The sequence below is a fragment of the Dendrobium catenatum genome, unplaced genomic scaffold (genome assembly GCF_001605985.2).
Source record: "Dendrobium catenatum unplaced genomic scaffold, ASM160598v2 fragScaff_scaffold_506, whole genome shotgun sequence".
Lineage (NCBI taxonomy): Eukaryota > Viridiplantae > Streptophyta > Magnoliopsida > Asparagales > Orchidaceae > Dendrobium > Dendrobium catenatum.
This window is the reverse complement of record NW_021318968.1, coordinates 1,905,961-1,916,511: the sequence shown is the minus strand read 5'-3', so window position 1 is coordinate 1,916,511 and position 10,551 is coordinate 1,905,961. Positions and strand designations below refer to the sequence as shown.

Genomic DNA, 10,551 nt, shown 5'->3' with positions numbered 1-10,551 from the left:
CATAATGAAAAGCTTGCCATCGCTATTAATTTTAGATAAGAACTATCATAATTATATCTTTATTAAATAATTTGGAAAGACGAGAATAAAAATCATTATTAAGAAACGGAAATAACGAGCTTTTACGGTTGATGATTCTACTACGGTAAGAGTTTAAGATCATAAAAAATCAAAGGTGCAAGTCTAACGGGTATTATGTTGTCTGTAACATTGAATGGTATTCCACATAGGGAGTATCCCTATGAATCTAACAATAATGGAGTTTAGTTGCATGAATAGAAGATCCCCCTCACCTTTTGTTTTTCAAACTCATCCAATTACTAGGTTTTAGCGGAGATGATTAGCATGATTTTCATGAATCAAGAATATCACAACAATAGATATAGTAGCTACAAAGAATAAAAGGGTCGGATTGAATGAGTTTACCATCAAAGAAATAGGATAGTATCTATTGAAGCTTTAAGTGGGCTGTTTGGATGCTTTGTGATGTAATTGAAGTGACGGCAACCAAAACCCTTGCTTGATGTGGGTTGGAATTTTTAATCAGCAATACTTGGTAACTTTAGGACAGCATTTCGAAGCTCTCCCTTTGAGCGGTTTTATGTGCTGGACATGTCAAGGAAGAGATGCTTTATGATATTTCCATACTGGACTAGCAATGCTATGGGTTTGGTTTCTTTTGGACAATCTTTAGATCTTGAACCAGCAAACCATGGGAAGCGAACTGTTATGAAACCCATCATCGCATGTACGTTCCACATCATTACTGTTTTTGCAAGTTGGAGCATTGATCCGAGTATTATGGCAAGAAAAAAGGTAGAAGTATTGTAAGGGGAGATCGAACAATTGAAATCTGAAATTTCAGATATCCAAACTCAATTTTTAGATTTCAAAAGTCAATTTTTAACCGTCCATAAGAATATTGATGGAAAAATTTTCACCTTGAAAGAGATGTTGAACAAGTTGCTCGAGAACAACCCAAGATGATGTCGTCGGAGGCGAGGGAAGCCGCCGAGAGTCAAGGAATTGAGAAAAACTTCAATACGATAAGGCAAAAGGAAGATCAGGAGGTTGAGATTTTGGAGGTTGAGATTTTGGAGGGAGAAGAGAGAATGTTTCCCCTAGAGTCTATTCCTAAGGAGTCGAGTAGAGGGTAATGGGAGATGCATGAGAAAGCCCGGCATGAACGAAGGGGTGCAAAATTTGAGAGTAGATGAGTGAAATTTGAAAGAAAAATGACTGATTATGACCGAAAGGGTGCTGAATTTTAAAGGAGAATGGCTGAATTTGAAATGAGAATGGCTGATTATGATCCAAGGGGTGCTGAATTTAGGATGGAATTAGGGGAGCCTATGATAGGGAACAACCACTATAAATCCAAAAAACTGCTGGATTTCAGAAAAAAAAAAAAACAACAGCTACAGTGCATGTTTTTGCGAAAACTGTAGGAAAGTATGAGAAAATCACTTGAAATTCACTAGAGGAAGAAGAAAAATAGCAAGATACAATTGATCCTCTATTCGAGAGGAGGATCGATCTCTCCCAAATCTCTAGATGTCACTAGAGCCCAAAGAAAACCTAGATCTAAGTGATCTCAAATTTTAGCCAAATTCAAGATGCGCTAACCCTAGAAAAACAAACTATTTAATGCATACAATTCAATCTCTAAACAGTCCCTACATTCTTGTCTCCGTGATCCGATCCCGTATGGATCGATTGGACCGATCCAATGGACCAATAGACTGCTCTAACAATACTCCCCTACCAAAGATCCACCTTGTCCTCAAGGTGGAAATATGCTCGCGTTCATGTGGAGGTGGCCATCCCTAAGGTGGCTGAAAAATCTTACCGAATTGTTGAATCAAGGGCTGCACTGAAAGAGAAACATCCCCTCCCTCTTCAAATCTAATCACCTCCAGTGTAGTCCCACCAGATAATCTTCCCCTATCTCTTGTATATTCCTAACCATGGTCTTAAGTGATACCATGACTTTGGATAGCCCTGCATCTCCCCTCATAACCACCTTTCTCTCATCCATCATTAATTCCATCGTGAGTGCTCCCCAATTATCCTTAGTTTCCCCCAAGGTTTGCAACCACTTCATCCCAAGATGACATCAGTACTTTCTAACTCTAGTGGGAGAAAATCCTCCCTTACCTGAATCCCCTGGATGGTCAACACCACTTCTCTACAGATACCCTGACATTTCTCCACCTTGCATGTACCCATCATCTCACCATAATAATCGGTGTCCACTATTTTTACTCCCACTTGCTTGACGACCTGAGTGGAAATGAAATTATGGGTAGCCCTTCACCTTCATATGATTCGAAGTGAATCCTACTACTAAATTCAGGGAGACCTCCGCCACATCCAGATGCAACTTGTCATCTATTTCTCTCACCTCCCTCCTCAGTTTCCTCGTCATTACAGACGGGGAGAACCTGAAGAGTTTGATCTCTACACCTGTGCCCTGGAGTATATTTCTCATCACACCGAAAACATAACCCCTTTGCCTTCTTCTCTTGTACCTCCTCTGTCAACCTCTTGAAATTTTTCTCACTCCCTCCTATGTGGTGAAATCCACCTGATGTTGGACCCTTGGGTGCTAAATGAGTGGTCGTCATCTTGTAAGTGCCTCCTACGCAGCTACTCCTGGCTCCCCTCTCTAGATTCTTTTGATTTTCCACCAGTTAGGTCAATTTCATGGCCTCTCCCAAATCATAAGGCATCATAACTTTCACCGATGCTCTGATTTATGCCTAAAGCTCCTTCATGAAGTTCCCCTCCAAAGCAGACTCTGATAATCGCTCCACTCGACTGGTCAGGTGCTCAAACTGCCGATAGTCTACCACTAATCCATCCTGCACCAGTGCAAAAAATTATTCATAGAAGTATCCTCCCCATCAGTTTCGAAACGTTCTAATAAACAGTCATTGAATGCTCTCCAGCTCCTTATAAGTCTCCTCTGGTCCAGCCATTGGTACCATGACAATGCCTTCCCGGCTTCCCCTATAGACATAGGCCTGCTACTACCAATTTCTCCTCAATCGTTAACCCAATGACGGCGAAATACCTCTTCACCTTATAAATCCACCCATACGCATCCTCCCCTTTGAAATATGGGCATCTTCAACTTCCTCACCTTCTGATCTCCTCAGTTTCCCCTTATTTCTCCATAGCTTCCCCTCTCTCAAGTGCTTGGCCCTCCCCGCGTCTCTCGATCTTCCCTTGCCCTATCATAACCCAAACCCCCTTCGAATTCCCCTCTCATTCCTTCAAATTCCGCACCTCGGCAACAATAATATCCCTCCCGGCGTTCACCATCAACACCCCTTTGCTCCGCCCCCCTATTCCCATGCCTTTCCCCATATTTACCTCCCCTTTTCCTTCTACTGGAAAGGCTCCATATGGGATCTTCTTCTTTCTCCTTCCACGATTTCCACCTCATCGTCCTCCCTACAAATTTCGAAGTTATTGTTTTTCACTTCAGGTCCTCTCGCCTCAGACGCCGTCATTTGGGTTTGAAATCCTAACATCTTCTTCATCATGTCCTGCAGATCGGCCACTTGCCCTTCCATAGAAGAATTTTTTCCTCCATTGTTTCCTTGATGTGATTTATCTCCACTTCAATTCTCTCTTCCAAAGCATCCACTTTCTTGGCTGTCATCTCTATCCGGATTTTTGAAGATTCAAAAATTCTAGATTTGGGTCACTAAAAACAACAACTTTCATTTTTTTGGCCCAAAACCAGCTGCTAGAATTCGCCAAAAATAGCCCTCCACCGGTCCCAAGACTTGCTCTGATGCCAACTTGATATAAAACAACCATTATAAATCCATAAAACTACTGGATTTTAGAAAAAAAAAATGCCAGCAATAGTGCAGGTTTTTGTGAAAACTGTAGGAAAATATGAGAAAATCACTTGAAATTCACTAGAGGACAAAGAAAAATAGCAAGATACAATTGATCCTCTATTCGAGAAGAGGATCGATCTCTCCCAAATGTCTAGACGCCGCTAGAGCCCAAAGAAAACCTAGATCTAAGTGATCACAAATTTCAGCCAAATTCAAGATGCCCTAAACCTAGGAAAACAAACTATTTAATGCATACAATTCAAAAGGAAATCTCTAAATAGTCCCTACATTCAATTTCCCTCCTAAACTTCCTTCAAAATCCTTCCTAAATGGCTATGTAGAAATCGGGCGGTCGAATCCCGCGTACCAAAGGCGGAAGAGTTCCGCCTCTTGTCTCCATGAGCCGGTCCCGTATGGACCGGTTGGACCGGTCTAACAGCCTATTTAAGGCTAATAATAGGATGATTTAAGGGTTATGTTTTGAGTTTGCTAAAATTAGAACTTTTTTATGTTAAGAGGGTTCTAGCTACTGGCTAGGGATTTGGGAGAGCTGGATATTCCTCTCCAATTGAAGATCCAATTGTATCTTTATATTTTCTTTCATATATCTTGCAAAAAAAAAAAAATTTCTTGTGTTCTTCTTCCTAAATATCATATGTCGTCATCTGATTTTCTTGCAATTGCATCCACTTCCTATCATATATTTTCTCTCCTTTTTCAAATCATTTCAAACATTTAGAAGCTATTTGGCTCAAGTAGAATTCAGTAAATCCTATACATCCGGATTTAAATCCTGAAAACTGCTTAACATGGTAGAGATTAAATCTGGTTAAATTTTAATGAACTATTTGGCAATTTTAAAATTTGGGTCTATTAACTTAAATAAGATTTTAATAATACCAAATTATTTGTTAATATTCTAAATGAGACTTAACTATCAACTAGTAGCTACATGGTAAATTGAATTTCCTTATAATCCAATCGGTGGGTTCTCTATCCCACATGAATTACTTTATTGTAGTTTGGAAAACGTGGGGAAAAAAGCAAAAATAAGAAAAGCTAATAGGAGCAAAAGCAGAGTTAGGACAAATGTAGACGGTAATCTTCTTTGTTATAGCATATCTATTACTATAATTTCTCCTCTTTGGTCTTTGTCCTATGCTCTTCCTAGGGCCTTAGGCTCGTTTAGGGTATGCATTTCCTCATTGTCATTGCTTCATTATTGCTTCTACTTTACGTGAAGTAGAGTTTTAAAGGAGTCGCTAAAGGAAACTTGTTTGCCTCTTTTGAACAACATTATTTGTATCGGATTAGAAGCTACAACGGGAGATCGTCGCGAATGTAACCATTTTTCTCCCCTTTCCTGTGCTTCTTTGACTAAATCTCATAAATCTTCTGAATTATCAGATTTACTAAATCTGTGATTTAAGGCAAAACGGAGAAAGAATAGAATTTAACTTTCTGTAGGATTTAAACTTGTCATTTTTTATGTTTGGCATGATTTAGCTTAAATCCTATATCCTAACAACCCCATAAAGTCCCTAAACTCCAGATAGAAAATCTAATCCTAACTTGAGACTTGTTTGGTTGGAAGAAAAGTGAATGCAAAGTAAATATATTATTTTTTTACTTTTTAGTGTTTGGTTGGATTAAAAGCAAATCCAAGATAAAGTAAAGAAAATGCAGTTTATTTCATTTTAGTTCATTTTTTAGGTGTCAAAATCTCAGTCATCCATTGGCATTTGATCCCACGGTCAGGATGAGAATCCGTGGGAGGCTCACCTGGATCACGTCAATATCCTTCTATATTTGGGTAGCTGAATTAGGAAGGATTATATTGAGGCAATTATGTATCAATTAGAAGTTATTTATTTCTTTATTAAGACATCTTGTATAGATCTATAAATAGGGATAATTTTGTATAATAATTAGAAGGTATTTTTACCCTTCTCAAATTCTATGAATTGTAACATGGTATCAGAGCCAACGGCCTCCATTGCCGATTGAAGAACCATCCTAGAATCGTCGGAGGTAAAGAAGAAGAAGAATAAATCAAAGCTGCCAGACGCTGCGGACGCTGCTCCGACTCAGACGAATGCCACTTGCCCTCAGCTTCGATCCAGGACGGGATGGGACGGACCGACCGCTCCACAAACATTAAACCCCGAAGCCTCAAGCTGAAGCCGAAAGTCTCGATCTTCTGCGGAGAAGCTCAAGCCTCGCGGACAGACGAAGCCGAAGGATCGGAGCTACCAGTCGAGGTTGATTTTTCCTCCCGCAGCGGCATCCCCTTGGTGTCGTGCAGAATGATCGGAAGACGAAACCAGAAGACGAAGCCGAAGGTCCCGCTTGCAGCTGGAGAGGCAGAACCGTGCAGAACGTGGCGAGCATCCCGATCTGATAGGAAGGGAAGATCGTCGAAGGAACCTTGTCGAACAGCCAGGTAGGAGATGGAGTCGAAGAAGCGTCGTACCTTCCGATCCGATAGAAGGCAGAAGTCGTTGAAGGATTTGTTGAACAGCAACGAGGGAGCCGAAGAAGCACCTCCTACGATGCACCCGAAGGACGACAACGAAGCTCTCGTGGTGAGCATCCTGTGCGGAACCGTGCGGTGCAAGTATCCCGATCCGACCCGACAGGAAGGGAGGAGCACCGAAGGAGCTGAGTCGAACAAGCAGGGAGCCCAATCGGTCAGGAAGGAAGAATACGAAGGAGTCAAAGAAGCCTCCTGCGAAGCAAGAAGACTCTGAGCGAGTGGCTCCCAGCGTGCAGGCCATTGCCGAGCTTTGGATCAGCTTTGGATCGGTCCGGTCCAGTAAGGTTCAATTTAAAATTAAAAAAGGCCTTTCAACTTTTATTGTAGAAGAAAAAAAAATCGGCCTTTATTGCCATAACTTAAGATCAAAGGGATCTTATTTTGGAATCGCCTGGGATATACAAATCAAAGAAAGCAGAGAGAAGAAAGCGGCCTTCATTGTCGTTGGAGTCGTGCGGTCCAAACAGCTCGAGCCCTCTATTTTGCACCAGCGGCCTTCATTGCCGTAGGACATCGAACGAGAGTCGAGTAAGTCCAAACCGCGTGTGCCCTCTGTTTTGTGGTTGTGGCCTTCATTGCCAGGATTTGGAGGAATATTACTCCTTCTACCGGCCTTTATTATTGGAATACAGGTTCCTATCATCGGCCTTCATTGCCAGAATGTTAAGGAATACTAGTTTCCACAACCGGCCTTCATTGTCGGAATTTTGAGAATGTTCACATCATCGGCCTTCATTGCTGGAATTCCGAGGAATACAAGTTCCCACAACCGGCCTTAATTGTCGGAATTTTGAGAATAGTTTTCCATCATCGGCCTTCATTGTCGGCTTTCTCTTGTGGTTGATATCCTATCTATAACCAATGCAGCTCTACCTCTGAGCGAGTAATTGCAAGTTGGTCTCCAGCTTGAGGGGGAGTGTCAAAATCTCAGTCATCCATTGGCATTTGATCCCACAGTCAGGATGAGAATCCGTGGGAGGCTCACCTGGATCACGTCAATATCCTTCTATATTTGGGTAGCTGAATTAGGAAGGATTATATTGAGGCAATTATGTATCAATTAGAAGTTATTTATTTCTTTATTGAGACATCTTGTATAGATCTATAAATAGGGATAATTTTATATAATAATTAGAATGTATTTTTACCCTTCTCAAATTCTATGAATTATAACATGAGGTAAAGTATTCTCGCCCAATTTGATTGATAATATTTTATATAGATCAAGTCCGTCCTTGAACACCCATGTCGGCCACCGTCTCCACCACCACCTGTTGTCGACTGCCTGCCACCACCGTCCACCAGCGGCCCCTCTCAACGGCCGTTGCCTCCACCCGCTCCCAACCTCCGCCATCCGTCGAAGCCACCCCTGTCGCTACCACCCATAATCAGCCGTCAACCACCCCAGTAACAACCTCTTCATAATTTATGTAGCATTTACTTTACTTCAAACCAAAAAAAAAATTAAAGTCTTGCATTCCTTTTTCACTCATCCAAACAATTTTAAAGTATTCCTTTTCCACCGCATTTTTTTTTTCAGGCAACCAAACAGCCCCTTGCCTAATTTTCATTGCCATTAGATTATGATGTGTCATTTGTGGGTAACATCATAGCAAACCATTGCCTACTTCCCGCCATAATCATGTGGGTTATAATGTGGTACTTTTGGGGAATATCCTAGAACTATAACAGTTCAAATTTGAATTAATTTCATTAGATTTTGTATTAAATTTTTGGATTAGACGTTAGCCTAACATCAACCCTTGATCTATTTAATATGGGCTTAGGATAGACAATGGTAGCTTTATTATGACGAAAATTAAGATAAAAAAAAATAATCACATGACTCAAATAATGCAAATTATCAAGTCTAAACCAAGAAACAACTTGATGAATGCATCAAATTGCAGGTGATGGGGAGGAAATTATTACGGATCTATGGTTTATAATTTTGATGATAGCAAACATTCCTTATGTCTCTACGATTGTCTTATGTGCTAACGTTTCAGATCCACACGATCAGACTGCAATTTGGAACCAGCTCAAGATTGGGTAGACTAGGTCTATGTCAGTTTGTAATCTTTTTTCTTTTCTTGAGTCTGTTGTATTTGGTGTGGTTATAACTTGGTAGAAATTCTCTTGCTCCCTATATGATTTCTGTTTTTGGTAACATCGTCCTGGATGATATTAATATCGGCCTGGACGATCTGTCCAAAATCAGAAACCCGAATTAGGGCATCCTCATTAAGGCAGTCGTCAACAGATCGGCCTGGACGATACTTGTATCGGCCAGGACGATAATCTCAATTCAGAAAGAATCAACCGCCATAATCAGTTTAGGAATTCTTTGTTTTAGGAAATCGGCCAGGACGATATTATTGTCGTCCAGGACGATCTAACTCAATCATGCCTAAATTGATCTGGTATCTTTAGAAAGCATTAATGGTTGATTGATACAATCACATCGGTTGGGATGATATCCTGGACGATCTATATCGGACAGCTCGAATTCAGGGCGATGATCAGGATGATTGAAATCAGTTTTAAACTAATCGGCCTGGACGATGTAACCAATTTTCTTCTGAACGTCCCCCTTCACATTAGCCAAACTCTTAAGCACAACCTGAAGATACTGCGGCCGGTTGTGAACATACAGAACAATATTTATATGGTTCTCCGCTAAATTTGGAAAGAGATCAATATTCCTCGGTGGTAAAAAGTTTCTCCGATCCAGAGAGATGGCAAAGTCGTTCATTTTAGGAAGTTTTGGTTTAAAGTCTCCAAAGTTCAAGAGTATACGATTATCAGTCTCCATAGAAGACGAAGGAAAAGAATAACTTTCTTCTTCTACAGCTATGTAGGAAAAATCAGAAATTGCCCATTTTCGAATCAGCAACATTAAAACCAGAGCCACCGAGAATATTACCAGAAACAGCGGAAGCAACCTCCGATATCCAGCATGAGATCTCTTGTAAAAAGCCATAAACTTTATTGACGCCCAACTCCAAAACCCCCTCTTGTAGTACGACCAAATTCAAAAATACGAAAGACAAAGAAGGCAACGCGGAAAGAAGAGCACAAAATATACCAAAATCGCAGTTTTTTTTTTTTCATCTAAAAGTAACCAGCGGAAGGAAAGTGAAAAACCTTCTCGACAAACGCAGAGCTGATAGCCGAATGTTGCGGTTGGACGAAGAAATCAAGAGTAATAAGCGACGGCGGGCAACATAAGCGATTATTTCTAATTTTGCGTCTTCTGTGAAGCCCCACCATCTCGTTCCTTAGGAGTTCAAGTAATACCAGAGAACTAACACAGATTACAAATGGAGAGGGAGTTGGGTCTTCGTCGTTGCCGTCTTCGCCGTCCACGCTTCCTTCGCTGCTTCCCTTTGCTTATGTGCGATCACCCACCGTGTGCTTACCGGCGCATCTCGGTTAATCTTGATTTTTTCTGAGTCATATCGATTAGTACACCTGTCGATATTTTAGCTAGCATAAACACTTATAAAATAATACTTTTTTAATTATTTTTGTTGATGCGTAGAACACGAATCTCGAAGCATATTCAAATGATGAACTTTAAAAATTAAATTTGGGATTAGTCAAACTGAACGTTTCAAAGAGAGGGCGAATTATTACGTCCAGTCACAAGATGTCCGGACACTCAATTCAGACGCGCCATGTCACTCGAATACACTAGGCCCCGATGTATTTGTGTGACGTGGCAAGTCTAGATTGTATGACCACCGCTCGACAGCAGATCTCCACAGGACTTTCATCCGACTATCGTCGGACCCCTGCCCATCCTCTGATCTCCACAGGACATTCACCCGACCATCGTTGGATCACCGCCTATTTGTTAATAACCGTCGAACATCCTCACCGCCTCTAATTTCCATAGGACCTCCGCTCGACTGCCATCGACACACCACTCTGGCCATCGTAGCCCGCCAACTTTGCTCCTTTCAACCTCCTGTCGTCCACCGTCGTCGCTTACCGACTAATGTTCCTCCTACCACCATATGTCAAGTACGGTCCACTCTGAACACCGTTGCAAGCTGACTACGATCCCTTAGACAACTGTCACCCACTGACTATGGTCCTTCTGACCATCATCACCAACCAACTATGATCCACTCTACCACCTTCATCCGCCAA

At 41.3% G+C, this 10,551-nt stretch overlaps 1 protein-coding gene across 1 annotated transcript; it reads right to left on the bottom strand.

Annotated features, from left to right (window-relative positions):
* Positions 1 to 8,983: 8,983 nt before the first annotated feature.
* LOC110094386 (alpha-1,6-mannosyl-glycoprotein 2-beta-N-acetylglucosaminyltransferase) lies at positions 8,984 to 10,025 on the bottom strand (the record flags this gene model as incomplete). The annotated part of the gene is given in 1 exon segment (XM_028694570.1): positions 8,984 to 10,025. A coding segment is annotated over 1 exon segment (393 nt), but the record flags the coding sequence as incomplete, so codon positions are not given.
* Between the last annotated feature and the right edge of the window lie 526 nt (positions 10,026 to 10,551).